At 31.8% G+C, this 15,028-nt stretch overlaps 1 protein-coding gene and 1 long non-coding RNA gene across 6 annotated transcripts in view; both read right to left on the reverse strand.

Annotated features, from left to right (window-relative positions):
- Positions 1-610: 610 nt before the first annotated feature.
- LOC148166294 (uncharacterized) lies at positions 611-1,258 on the reverse strand. Its single transcript, XR_015771050.1, has 2 exons — positions 1,208-1,258; positions 611-789 (listed from the first exon to the last, which is right to left on the reverse strand). It is a non-coding gene; the product is annotated as an uncharacterized LOC148166294 (long non-coding RNA).
- Positions 1,259-1,406: 148 nt separating this feature from the next.
- Positions 1,407-15,028, reverse strand: part of LOC148166295 (echinoderm microtubule-associated protein-like 2) — a 47,793-nt gene continuing 34,171 nt past the window's right edge. For 4 of the 5 annotated variants that reach the window (XM_088048943.1, XM_088048942.1, XM_088048940.1 and 1 more), the window contains 7 exons: positions 7,713-8,082; positions 3,425-3,631; positions 2,980-3,375; positions 2,413-2,925; positions 2,280-2,367; positions 2,007-2,233; positions 1,407-1,953 (listed from right to left, as the gene is read on the reverse strand). In XM_088048943.1, the coding sequence (XP_087905069.1) occupies positions 1,828-1,953; positions 2,007-2,233; positions 2,280-2,367; positions 2,413-2,925; positions 2,980-3,375; positions 3,425-3,631; positions 7,713-8,082 (1,927 nt within the window). In that variant the 3' untranslated portion in view covers positions 1,407-1,827. Of the gene's footprint in view, positions 1,954-2,006; positions 2,234-2,279; positions 2,926-2,979; positions 3,376-3,424; positions 3,632-7,712; positions 8,083-15,028 lie in introns of all 5 variants that reach the window. The other variant, XM_088048939.1, reaches the window with a different exon arrangement.

The raw sequence follows: 15,028 nt of genomic DNA on the forward strand, positions 1-15,028 counted from the left end.
TTGGTACAAACCGCAACAACAACCGCCACTGCTTTAAAGTTATTTAAACTCTGTCTTTGTTTTGGATAGAGGGTCGTGGAAAAAATTGTGTAGGTAACTTTCCTCTCGTGGGAAATTTGGCACTTTGTTATGTGAATATCTACAGCCGCGGCCAAATCATTTGGGACTTCAAAGTTTGATTGTCATAAAATGTAAAAGATTTTTTAGGAATTTCATTATTACTGTCACTTTTGACAGTATTCGTAAAAATTTGCACGTCAATTTGCACATTTTGAAAATATAAATTTCGTCTTAAAAACCAAAATTTCTAAAATTTGTATCTTTTGTCGTAGAATTTTGACATCTGGCCTAATTAACGAGTACATTAAGACAATTACTGTCCGAAAGTTTCATTTCGATAGAGTTGCAAATTTTTACCAAAATTTTGAAAATTCTAGTTTCGATTGTGGCGCCATCTATCAAAGGGTAGCAAAAGCTCAAAAAGAAAACTGTAAAACGCCAATAATATAATAGACACTTTCATGTCCCCTCCTCCCTTCCTCGTTTTTCCAAGCACTCTTTTATAGTTTTGGAGGAGTCAAGTGTTCGGAAGAGGTAACAATTAGCGCCATCTATTATCGACTTTATTAATTAACCAGGTACAAAAATTAAATTAAATTTTAACAATTTTCAATAGTTTCTCGCCGCGGTTTTGAAGAAGAACACCAACTGCTGCGAACGACGAACTCCTCTACAGAGCGGCACACTCCAGGTCCCAGTTCTCAAAGCAAAAAACAAGTTTTTGAGACACTGAAACAAAATACATAAATTAGAGTTAATTTATGGACTGTTTGGGAAAATTTTTCAATTATTTGATTCTGCGGCTCGCGATAGACAAATTGCGACACTTTTTAGATTGAAACAATGTGACAAAAGCGCGAATTTCGTCAATTTCAAATTGACAAAATTGAGTGTATATGGAGGTATAGGTTCTTAACAAGGAGTATTACTGTCAAAAGTCGACTTTGACAGGTATTTTTTTATCCAAGGTTACAATCTTAATAGATTTGGTAATTTGAAGATGACAAGGTTGGCATCATTGTCCCCTAAAATTTGTGAATTTTGACATAAAAATTGCCGTTTATCAAGATTACGTAATTAATTCCGAGTGAAGTTAAATTTGCTTCAGATGAAACTGCTGTTTAAAAATAGTAAGAAACAAATTTACATTGGCAGAACTTGGACGATCGTCTTTTGTACCCCAAAACTCAACTCACGCAACACTGACATTGCAACATTTGCAACGCGATCGACAGGGCCGTACTGTTTTTTTTCTAAAAAGAATACTTTTAATTTCTGCAGGTCCGGGTTTAGCCCAACTGAAAATTCTGACAGTAATTTCAACGGTACAGAAATAAAAAGACAGATTTACTTTTATAGTTTTTTTATCACACGTATAACTGTATACTATAAATAATAATTTTAAGAACAATTTGCAACACTTAAAACAGTTGTGGCACTTATCGAATTTAAAAAATCGGTACAACCATTACTACTAGTGAGTCTTTAATTTAACATATTTGGTTTTGCACCTTCAAGCTTGGAATGAATTGTTACATAAGGCCTCTTCAGTTTTACACAATAAAATCGGGTGTTCAACTCAGTCATCAAGTTGGCGTTGCTTTGTGACAGAAGGAAACGTAATGATAATCGCACGTCTATGATTAACCCACACTGACATTTAATAGACAATTTTTGAAGTGTGCTAATTTACGTTAATACAAGACATACGGCCAACTTGACTGTTAAATGAGCCCCCGTTACAAGTGCTAAGGCATCTTTAATACTTTAAGAAACTGTCCACTGGAGGACCGCGGTGTCTTTCCCTCCCACCGACACCAGCCTGGTGTCGTCGTGCAAGAAGTTGACGGCCATCACGTGGCTGCTGTGTCCTCCGTAAATGTGGCAGAGTGACTAGAAAAATTTATTAGAAGACGCTCCTCCAGGTCTCCTGGTGCTGTACTAACCTTAGGCTGCGACGTGGGGTAACTGTACAGTTTCACCTTCCCGAAGTCATCACCAGTGACCATGAGTCTCGCGTCATGGCTACGATCACAGAAATTGACATCGGTGCCGTCGGCGTTCTCCGGCCAGATGCCGATGGTGTTGAAGCTGATGGTGCAGTTGTTGGTGGCCCACTCCACGTCGCGCATCACTCCGCTCTGGGGGATCTGGCGGCACGTGGAGGCGTTCCCTGAAATTACATTGGGAGTTCTATTTTTAGTTCTTCCGCTGCTTACAGTAGAGGAGTTCGTAGTCGCCGGAGTTCGTCCTCAGGGTCTGGCTGTCACTAGACCAGTCAATATGGGTGATGAAGCTCGAGTGTCCCTGCAAAACCGCAACAGTTAAGAACTCTTTGTCCCATCGACTTACCATGCATCGCCCCACGCGGTTGTACTTCTGCCCGTCTTCAGACAACTGGTAGATATAAACGTTGTTGTCGCGGGAGCCCAACGCCACCATGGACCCATCAGGCGAACACTGGATCACCTGGATGGCTTCGGCCCCATCGGAATGACTCTCCAAGAGCGCTCGAGTTTGGACATCGAAGACCATCCAACGCCCGGTCGTACAGCCTACCAGAACAGTCGTGCCGTCTTTGGTGAACGCCAAGCTCTGCGCCTGTTCGCCGATGTCTTTACTCCACAGGATGCTGTGGGACATGGCGTCCCACACCTGGAGGACCTTATCGTACCCAGAAGTAGCGAACTGTTGGACGCTGGGATGCGCGGCTAATCCGCAGAGTTCGTCGGTGTGGCCGAGGATGATCGGTTGGAAACCGAGTTCGACGGTGCCGGTGAGGATGCAGTTCCTCGTGGTGCCGACGATGAGTTGGGAGCCGCAGCCTTCGGAGATGACGCGGATGCCGCCGAAGTGGCCTTCAATCTAACAAAAGACGTCCAAATAAGCTAAAAAACATTTTATTTAAATTTCAATTACTTGAGTTTGTTCTCTTGGTTTTTGGAGAGCGGAGTCGAAGAGGACGATCCTCCCGTCTTTGCCGCCTCCAGTCACCACGCTCCCGTCTTTCAAGACGCAAATTGAGAACACTCCTCCTTCGTGGGCGCCCTTCATGAACCTCCAAATGGTGTTGGTGCCCCTCCCCCACACCTCCAAGTTCCCGTTGGAGTCGCCAGTGATCGTCTCCCCCGTCTGCAGGAACGCCACCGAAAGCACATACTTCGGTTTATCGCGCGATTCGAAGATCCCCATCCTCTTGTACAACATCCCCCCGGCATCCAACGACCAAAACGCAATGTGACTCTTCCCACACGTGACGATGATGTTCCGGTCCAACGGGTGGAACTCTGCAGCCACAATGGTGTCAACTGAACACTGAAATTTCAGAGTTAATTGTTGCTTTGTGGTGGCGAGGAAGCTACACCTTTGTTTCGGTGATTTTGTAGCCGCTGTCGCCCTTTTGCCAGTCCCAAACGGAAATGTTGTGGTCGGGGGCCTCGTCAACCGCCAGGAGGAGAGAACCGCCGTCGGCTTTGCTGAAGGAGAGGCAGCAGACGGAGACGTCGAACTCGTTCAAGCCGATGACGGCTTGCGTGTGGAGCGACACGGAGTTCCAGACGCGGATGTGGGCCTGGAAGAACACGAAAGTTAACTTCACGGAGCTGCGGCTTGCGGAAAAGCGTAGCGACAAAAATTTGTATCTCTTTAATAGAGTGAAATGGCGGTTTTTTCAGGGCAGCACTGGGAGCTTTTATTAATGTCCTAAAATTTCAATTCTGTAGAGTTAAAATTATTAGTCACAAATTTTTACAAATTTTTAAAATTCTAGTTTCGTCTTCAAGATAAAAATTTCTAAAATTTGGATCTTTTCTCGTAGAATTTTGACATTTGGCATATTGAACGAGCACATTAGGGCAATTAATGTCCGAAAATTTCATTTCGATAGAGGTAAAATTACTAGAGTTACAAATTTTTACAAAAATTTTAAAAATTCTAGTTTCGTCTTCAAGATAAAAATTTCTAATATTTGTATCTTTTGTCGTAAAATTTTGACATTTTTCATAATTAGCTAGCACATCTAGGCAATTAATATCCTGAAATTTCATTTCTATAGAGTTAAAATTATTAGAGTTACGAATTTTTATAAAAAAATTGAATATTCAAGTTTAGTCTTCAAGATAAAAATTTCTAATATTTGTATCTTTTGTCGTAAAATTTTGATATTTGGCATAATTAACGAGCACATCAAAACAATAAATATTCTAAAAATTCATTTCTGTAGAGTTAAAATTACTAGAGTTACAAAGTTTTACAAACATTTGGAAAATTCTAGTTTCGTCTTAAAGATAAAAATTTCTAAATTTTGTATGTTTAGTCGTAAAATTTTAACATTTGGCATAATTAACAAGCACATCTAGGCAATTAATGTCCTGCAATTTCATTTCTAAAGAGTTAAATTTATCAGAATTACGAATTTTTATAAAAAATTTGAATATTCAAGTTTCGTCTTCAAGATAAAAATTTCTAATATTTGTATCGTTTGTCATAGAGCTTTGACATTTCGCATAATTAACAAGCACATTAAGACAATTATTGTAGGAAAGTTTCATTTCTATAGAGTTAAAATTACCAGAGTTACAAATTTTTACAAAAATTTTGAAAATTCTAGTTTCGTCTTCAAGATGAAAATTTCTACAATGTGTATCTTTTGTCGTAAAATTTTGACATTTGGCATAATTAACAAGCACATTAAAACAATGAATATCCTAGAATTTCATTTCTGTAGAGTTAAAATTACCAGTTACAAATTTTTACAAACATTTTAAAAATTCTAGTTTAGTCTTCAAGATAAAAATTTCTAATATTTGTATCTTTTGTCGTAAATTTTTGATATTTGGCATAATTAACAAGCACATCAAAACAATAAATATCCTAAAAATTCATTTCTGTAGAGTTAAAATTTAGAGTTACAAAGTTTTACAAACATTTGGAAAATTCTAGTTTCGTCTTAAAGATAAAAATTTCTAAATTTTGTATCTTTAGTCGTAAAATTTTAACATTTGGCACAATTAACAAGCACATCTAGGCAATTAACGTCCTGCAATTTCATTTCTAAAGAGTTAAATTTATCAGAATTACGAATTTTTATAAAAAAATTGAATATTCAAGTTTCGTCTTCAAGATAAAAATTTCTAATATTTGTATCGTTTGTCATAGAGCTTTGACATTTGGCATAATAAACGAGCACATTAAGACAATGAATGTAGGAAAGTTTCATTTCTATAGAGTTAAAATTACCAGAGTTACAAATTTTTACAAAAATTTTAAAAATTCTAATTTCGTCTTCAAGATGAAAATTTCTAAAATTTGTATCTTTTGTCGTAAAATTTTGACATTTGGCATAATTAACAAGCACATTAAAACAATGAATATCCTAGAATTTTATTTCTGTAGAGGTAAAATTACCAGTTACAAATTTTTACAAAAATTTTAAAAATTCTAGTTTCGTCCTCAAGATGAAAATTTCTAAAATTTGTATCTTTTGTCGTAAAATTTTGACATTTGGCATAATTAACAAGCACATTAAAGCAATGAATATCCTAGAATTTCATTTCTGTAGAGTTAAAATTACCAGTTACAAATTTTTACAAAAATTTTAAAAATTCTAGTTTCGTCTTCAAGATAAAAATTTCTAATATTTGTAGCGTTTGTCATAAAGCTTTGACATTTCGCAAAATTAACGAGCACATTAAGACAATTATTGTCCGAAAGTTTCATTCCTATAGAGGTAAAATTACCAGAGTTACAAATTTTTACAAAAATTTTAAAAATTCTAGTTTCGTCTTCAAGATAAAAATTTCTAAAATTTGTATCTTTTGTCGTAAAATTTTGACATTTGGCAAAATTAACTAGCACATCTAGGCAATTAATGTCCTGAAATTTCATTTCTATAGAGTTAAAATTATTAGAGTTACGAATTTTTATAAAAAAATTGAATATTCAAGTTTTGTCTTCAAGATAAAAATTTTTAATATTTGTATCTTTTGTCGTAAAATTTTGATATTTGGCATAATTAACGAGCACATTAAGGAGATTAATGTCCGAAAATTTTAGTTCGATAGAGGTAAAATTACCAGAGTTACAATATTTTACAAAAATTTTGAAAATTCTAGTTTTGTCTTCAAGATAAAAATTTGTATCTTTTGTCGTGAAATTTTGACATTTGTCATAATTAACAAGCACATCAAAACAATAAATATCCTAAAAATTCATTTCTGTAGAGTTAAAATTACTAGAGTTACAAAGTTTTACAAAAATTTGGAAAATCCTAGTTTTCTCTTAAAGATAAAAATTTCTAATTTTTATATCTTTGGTCGTAAAATTTTCACATTTGGATAATTAACAAACGCATCTAGGCAATTAATGTCCTGAAATTTTATTTCTAAACAGTTAAATTTACCAGAATTACGAATTTTTATAAAAATTTGAATATTAAAGTTTCGTCTTCAAGATAAAAATGTCTAATATTTGTATCTTTTGTCGTAAAATTTTGACATTTGCCATAATAAACGAGCACATTAAAACAATGAATGTCCGAAAGTTTCAGTTCTATAGAGTTAAAATTATTAGAGTTACAAATTTTAACAAAAATTTTGATTGTTTGATTGTCATAAAGTGTAATTTCATTTTAGGAATTTCATTATTACTGTCGCTTTTGACAGTATTCATAAACATTTGCACGTAAAATTGACAGTAAAGCATGAACTACACTCAAATTTTCAAAATGTCAATAAAATGATGTCCAAAATGTTTTGGTCGCGACTGTAAAACGCTCGCTCTTTCACCACTTTTTTAAAATCCACTTATTACTGTCAAAAGTTTACTTTGAGAGATTTTTTTTTTTCAAGGTTACAATCTTAATAGATTTGGTAACTTGAAGTTGACAAGGTTGGCATCATTGTCCCCCAGAATATGACATTTGTCAATTTTGTCGCTTTTGTCGTAGAATTTTGACATTTAGCATAGTCAACAAGCAATTCAAGAGCATTAGCCACCTCAAATTTCATTTCTATAGAGTTGAAATTACCAGAATTACGAATTTTTCCAAAAATTTTGAATACCCAAGTTTCGTCTTCAAGATAAAAATTTCTAAAATTTGTTTCTTTTGTCGTAGAATTTTGACATTTGACGTAATTAACAAGCACATCAAGACAATTAATGTCCTAAAATTTCATTTATAGAGTTAAAATTACCAGAGTTATGAATTTTTCCAAAAATTTTGTAATTTCAAGTTTCGTCTTTAAGATAAAAATTTCTGAAAGCAATGGAGGCCTACTGAGCGTCCTTGTTGGGAAAATTCCGCAATCCGCGCTCGGGTGAAGTGGCACAAAATTTCAAAATGTCAGAATATCTCGAAATTCGAAAAAAAAATCAAAAAACGTAAAAAACGAGCAGGGCTGCCAACATAACTCGAAACTTCGAATCCTCCAGGAATGTGGACTTCACCATTTCAGTATGCACCTGCACACTAATGAATTAAACAAGTGAAGTGAAGTCTTCACGCTGACCTTGCGACTAAGCGTAAATAATTGAGAAGTTCGCCGTTTCGAAACAACGAATTTCCTTAGATAAAACCACAAAATTGTTGTTTCCGTGGCGTAATAAAACATCAATACTCCCGATAATTGTGAAATCAATTGCTCAAGAATTACCCTTCGCTCATGTCCAGCGCACTGCCCCGTGGCCACCAGCATCTTGTTCGGATGCACGGCCAAACTCTTCACATCGTCCGTGTGCCCCAAATAATGTCTTTGACTCTGCTCCTCCACGTTGTACAACACGACGACGGCCGCCACGAAGTACACCATTTCTCCAGTTGGGAGATAAAATAAGTTGGAGCGGCAATCTCGCCCCCGGTAGCCGTACACCCAATCCAACTTGAGTTTCTGAGGTGGTGCTGTTGTGACTTTGGTGAGGTCATAGCCATCCCCCAGTTCAGTGGGGGCGTAGAGGATCAAGGGGCGGCCGCGGAGGAAAATCTTGACCGTCTTCTCTTCCTCGTTGAAAGTGGCTTCTTTAGTTCTGGAAAAAAACGAGAATTTAAGGGATGAAACCACTGGGAGTTGGTGGAAAAAGTACCCTGACATGTCGCCGCCACCGTCACACGTTCACTGACGAAATGTCGTCGATACGAATGGGCGACCATGTATTACCGCATTATACCGCAAAACGCTATGATGAAGCAGCAATTCGACAGCAATTTTTCTAATTGGATTGCGAGGAGTGAGAATTACCACCACCACTGAGTTGCAATGTGTCAATAAGTTTTACAATGTTATTTTTAGCAGCGAATTCATAAATAAACAAACGGTCGGTTGGTTTATTATAGACTGATTGCGGCTCGGGTTTTGAGATAAGGAATTATCGCAAAAACGGCTAAATTCGGATCGCTTTTTTGACGACGGAAAGGTCGAGTGAAATTGCCATGTGTGGTGGACATTGATGTGATGATGTGGATAATTGTTATTAAAAACTGGTATGGCATGACTTGTTAGAATAAACAGAGGCGGATTCAGGTCGGTTGTGGCCCTGGGCGCATATTAGGCCGCTTAAAAATTTGATTCTTTTTGGTCATTTGACATAGTTAATAAGCAAACCAAGGGCACTAACCCCTTAAAATTTCATTTAGATAGAGTTGAAATTACCAGAGTTACAAGTTTTTACCAAAATTTTAAAAATTTAAGTTACGTCGTAAACATAAAAATTTCTAAAAATTGTATCTTTTGTCGTAGAATTTTGACTTTTGGGATAATTAACGAACACACTAAGACAATTTGTGTCCTAAAGTTTTATTTCTATAGAGTTAAAAGTTCCAGAGTTACGATTTTTTACTTTTGAAAATTGAAGTCTTAAAGATAAAAATTTCTAAAATTTGTGTCTTTTATCACTGAATTTTGAAATTTAGGAAAATTAACAAACACATTTAGGCAATTACTGTCCTAAGTTTCAATTCTATAGAGATAAAATTACCTAGTTTACCAATTTTTATAAAAATTGTGAAAATTCCAGCTTCGTCTTAAATTTGTAAAATATCGCAGACTTTTAACATTTGAGATTGTTGATGACACTTCAAGATCATTAAATCATTAACCACTTCAAATTTAATTTTTATAGAATGACAATTACTGAATTTACAAATTTTTACAAAAAGTTTAAAAATTTAAGTTGCGTCTTAAAGACAAAAATTTCTAAAATTTGCATTTTTTGTCGTAGACTTTTGACATTTGGCATAGTCAATAAGCAATTCAAGAGTATTAGCCACCTCTAATATCATTTCTATAGAGTTAAAATTACCAGAGTTACGAATTTTGAAAAATCAAGTTGTGTCTCAAGGAAAAAAAATTGCATCTTTGATACTTTGTAACATTTGGCGTAATTAAGGAGCACATTAAGACAATTGATGTCCGAAAGTTTCAATTCGATCGAATTAAAATTACCAAAGTTACAAATTTTTACAAAAATTTTGAAAATTTCAGTTTTGTCTTAAAGATAAACATTTCTAAAATTTGTCTCTTTTGTCGAAAAATTTTGACATTTGACATAATTAACAAACAAATCACGACAATTAATGTCCAAAAGTTTCATTTTTATAGAGTATAAATTAGTAAAGTTACAAATTTTTATAAAAACTGAAAATTCTAGTTTCGTCTTACAGACAAAAATTTCTAAAATTTGGCATTTGGCATAATTAAGCAGCACAACAAGATAATTAATGTCCTAAAATTTCATTTCTATAGAAATAAAAATACTTGAATTACGAATTTTTACAAAAATTTTGAAAATTCCAGTTTCGTCTTAAAGACGAAAATTTCTGAAATTGGTATCTGTTGTCGTAAAATTTTGAAATTTGGTATAGTCAATAAACAATTCAAGAGTATTAGCCACCTCTAATTTCATTTCTATAGAGTTAAAATTACCAGAGTTACGAATTCTCCCAAAAATTTTGAAAATTCAAGTTTTGTCTCAAGGATAAAAATTTCGAATCTTTGAAACTTTGTAACATTTGGCATAATTAAGGAGCACATTAAGACAATTGATGTCCGAAAGTTTCAATTCGATCGAATTAAAATTACCAAAGTTACAAATTTTTACAAAAATTTTGAAAATTTCAATTTTGTCTTAAAGATAAACATTTCTAAAATTTGTCTCTTTTGTCGTAAAATTTTGACATTTGACATAATTAACAAACAAGTCACGACAATTAATGTCCAAAAGTTTCATTTCTATAGAGTATAAATTAGTAAAGTTACAAATTTTTATAAAAACTGAAAATTCTAGTTTCGCCTTCAAGATAAAAATTTCTAAAATTTGGCACTTGGCATAATTAACGAGCACAACAAGATAATTAATGTAATAAAATTTCATTTTTATAGAGTTAAAAATACTTGAATTACGAATTTTTACAAAAATTTTGAAAATTCCAGTTTCGTCTTAAAGACAAAAATTTCTGAAATTGGTATCTGTTGTCGTAGAATTTTGACACTTGGCATAGTCAATAAGCAATTTAAGACCATTGACCATCCCAAATGCCATTTCTATAGCGTTAAAACTACCAGAGTTACAAATTTTCCAAATATTTTAAAAATTTAAGTTTCGTCTTCGAGATAAAAATTTCTAAAATTTGTGTCTTTTGTCGTAAAATTTTGACATTTGGCATAGTCAATAAACAATTCAAGAGTATTAGCCACCTCTAATTTCATTTCTATAGAGTTAAAATTACCAGAGTTACGAATTCTCCCAAAAATTTTGAAAATTCAAGTTGTGTCTCAAGGATAAAAATTTCGAATCTTTGAAACTTTGTAACATTTGGCATAATTAAGGAGCACATTAAGACAATTGATGTCCGAAAGTTTCAATTCGATCGAATTAAAATTACCAAGGTTACAAATTTTTACAAAAATTTTGGAAATTTCAGTTTTGTCTTAAAGATAAACATTTCTAAAAATTTTCTCTTTTGTCGTAAAATTTTGACATTTGACATAATTAACAAACAAATCACGACAATTAATGTCCAAAAGTTTCATTTCTATAGAGAATAAATTAGTAAAGTTACAAATTTTTATAAAAACTGAAAATTCTAGTTTCGCCTTCAAGATAAAAATTTCTAAAATTTGGCACTTGGCATAATTAACGAGCACAACAAGATAATTAATGTAATAAAATTTCATTTTTATAGAGTTAAAAATACTTGAATTACGAATTTTTACAAAAATTTTGAAAATTCCAGTTTCGTCTTAAAGACAAAAATTTCTGAAATTGGTATCTGTTGTCGTAGAATTTTGACACTTGGCATAGTCAATAAGCAATTTAAGACCATTGACCATCCCAAATGCCATTTCTATAGCGTTAAAACTACCAGAGTTACAAATTTTCCAAATATTTTAAAAATTTAAGTTTCGTCTTCAAGATAAAAATTTCTAAAATTTGTGTCTTTTGTCGTAAAATTTTGACATTTGGCATAGTCAATAAACAATTCAAGAGTATTAGCCACCTCTAATTTCATTTCTATAGAGTTAAAATTACCAGAGTTACGAATTCTCCCAAAAATTTTGAAAATTCAAGTTGTGTCTCAAGGATAAAAATTTCGAATCTTTGAAACTTTGTAACATTTGGCATAATTAAGGAGCACATTAAGACAATTGATGTCCGAAAATTTCAATTCGATCGAATTAAAATTACCAAGGTTACAAATTTTTACAAAAATTTTGAAAATTTCTGTTTTGTCTTAAAGATAAACATTTCTAAAATTTGTCTCTTTTGTCGTAAAATTTTGACATTTGACATAATTAACAAACAAATCACGACAATTAATGTCCAAAAGTTTCATTTCTATAGAGTATAAATTAGTAAAGTTACAAATTTTTTTAAAAACTTTGAAAATTATAGTTTCGCCTTCAAGATAAAAATTTCTAAAATTTGGCACTTGGCATAATTAACGAGCACAACAAGATAATTAATGTCCTAAAATTTCATTTTTATAGAGTTAAAAATACTTGAATTACGAATTTTTATAAAAATTTTGAAAATTCCAGTTTCGTCTTAAAGACAAAAATTTCTGAAATTGGTATCTGTTGTCGTAGAATTTTGACATTTGGCATAGTCAATAAGCAATTTAAGATCATTGACCATCCCAAATGCCATTTCTATAGCGTTAAAACTACCAGAGTTACAAATTTTCCAAATATTTTAAAAATTTAAGTTTCGTCTTCAAGATAAAAATTTCTAAAATTTGTGTCTTTTGTCGTAAAATTTTGATATTTGGCATAGTCAATAAACAATTCAAGAGTATTAGCCACCTCTAATTTCATTTCTATAGAGTTTAAATTACCAGAGTTACGAATTCTCCCAAAAATTTTGAAAATTCAAGTTGTGTCTCAAGGATAAAAATTTCGAATCTTTGAAACTTTGTAACATTTGGCATAATTAAGGAGCACATTAAGACAATTGATGTCCGAAAGTTTCAATTCGATCGAATTAAAATTACCAAGGTTACAAATTTTTACAAAAATTTTGGAAATTTCAGTTTTGTCTTAAAGATAAACATTTCTAAAATTTGTCTCTTTTGTCGTAAAATTTTGACATTTGACATAATTAATAAACAAATCACGGCAATTAATGTCCAAAAGTTTCATTTCTATAGAGTATAAATTAGTAAAGTTACAAATTTTTATAAAAACTTTGAAAATTCTAGTTTCGTCTTCAAGATAAAAATTTCTAAAATTTGGCACTTGGCATAATTAACGAGCACAACAAGATAATTCATGTAATAAAATTTCATTTTTATAGAGTTAAAAATACTTGAATTACGAATTTTTACAAAATTTTTGAAAATTCCAGTTTCGTCTTAAAGTCAAAAATTTCTGAAATTGGTATCTGTTGTCGTAGAATTTTGACATTTGGCATAGTCAATAAGCAATTTAAGACCATTAACCATCCCAAATGCCATTTCTATAGAGTTAAAACTACCAGAGTTACAAATTTTCCAAAAATTTTAAAAATTTAAGTTAAGTCTTCAAGATAAAAATTTCTAAAATTTGTGTCTTTTGTCGTAAAATTTTGACATTTGGCATAGTCAATAAACAATTCAAGAGTATTAGCCACCTCTAATTTCATTTCTATAGAGTTAAAATTACCAGAGTTACGAATTCTCCCAAAAATTTTGAAAATTCAAGTTGTGTCTCAAGGATAAAAATTTCGAATCTTTGAAACTTTGTAACATTTGGCATAATTAAGGAGCGCATTAAGACAATTGATGTCCGAAAATTTCAATTCGATCGAATTAAAATTACCAAGGTTACAAATTTTTACAAAAATTTTGAAAATTTCAGTTTTGTCTTAAAGATAAACATTTCTAAAATTTGTCTCTTTTGTCGTAAAATTTTGACATTTGACATAATTAATAAACAAATCACGACAGTTAATGTCCAAAAGTTTCATTTTTATAGAGTATAAATTAGTAAAGTTACAAATTTTTATAAAAACTTTGAAAATTCTAGTTTCGCCTTCAAGATAAAAATTTCTAAAATTTGGCACTTGGCATAATTAACGAGCACAACAAGATAATTAATGTAATAAAATTTCATTTTTATAGAGTTAAAAATACTTGAATTACGAATTTTTACAAAAATTTTGAAAATTCCAGTTTCGTCTTAAAGTCAAAAATTTCTGAAATTGATATCTGTTGTCGTAGAATTTTGACATTTGGCATAGTCAATAAGCAATTTAAGACCATTAACCATCCCAAATGCCATTTCTATAGAGTTAAAACTACCAGAGTTACAAATTTTCCAAAAATTTTAAAAATTTAAGTTTCGTCTTCAAGATAAAAATTTCTAAAATTTGTGTCTTTTGTCGTAAAATTTTGACATTTGGCATAGTCAATAAACAATTCAAGAGTATTAGCTACCTCTAATTTCATTTCTATAGAGTTAAAATTACCAGAGTTACGAATTCTCCCAAAAATTTTGAAAATTCAAGTTTTGTCTCAAGGATAAAAATTTCGAATCTTTGAAACTTTGTAACATTTGGCATAATTAAGGAGCACATTAAGACAATTGATGTCCGAAAGTTTCAATTCGATCGAATTAAAATTACCAAAGTTACAAATTTTTACAAAAATTTTGAAAATTTCAATTTTGTCTTAAAGATAAACATTTCTAAAATTTGTCTCTTTTGTCGTAAAATTTTGACATTTGACATAATTAACAAACAAATCACGACAATTAATGTCCAAAAGTTTCATTTCTATAGAGTATAAATTAGTAAAGTTACAAATTTTTATAAAAACTTTGAAAATTCTAGTTTCGCCTTCAAGATAAAAATTTCTAAAATTTGGCACTTGGCATAATTAACGAGCACAAGATAATTAATGTAATAAAATTTCATTTTTATAGAGTTAAAAATACTTGAATTACGAATTTTTACAAAAATTTTGAAAATTCCAGTTTCGTCTTAAAGTCAAAAATTTCTGAAATTGGTATCTGTTGTCGTAGAATTTTGACACTTGGCATAGTCAATAAGCAATTTAAGACCATTGACCATCCCAAATGCCATTTCTATCGAGTTAAAACTACCAGAGTTACAAATTTTCCAAATATTTTAAAAATTTAAGTTTCGTCTTCAAGATAAAAATTTCTAAAATTTGTGTCTTTTGTCGTAAAATTTGGACATTTGGCATAGTCAATAAACAATTCAAGAGTATTAGCCACCTCTAATTTCATTTCTATAGAGTTAAAATTACCAGAGTTACGAATTCTCCCAAAAATTTTGAAAATTCAAGTTTTGTCTCAAGGATAAAAATTTCGAATCTTTGAAACTTTGTAACATTTGGCATAATTAAGGAGCACATTAAGACAATTGATGTCCGAAAGTTTCAATTCGATCGAATTAAAATTACCAAAGTTACAAATTTTTACAAAAATTTTGAAAATTTCAATTTTGTCTTAAAGATAAACATTTCTAAAATTTG

The sequence above is a fragment of the Gnatocerus cornutus genome, unplaced genomic scaffold (genome assembly GCF_029298725.1).
Source record: "Gnatocerus cornutus isolate USDA-ARS CGAHR unplaced genomic scaffold, icGnaCorn1.1 ctg00000023.1, whole genome shotgun sequence".
In the NCBI taxonomy this organism is placed as follows: Eukaryota; Metazoa; Arthropoda; class Insecta; order Coleoptera; family Tenebrionidae; genus Gnatocerus; species Gnatocerus cornutus.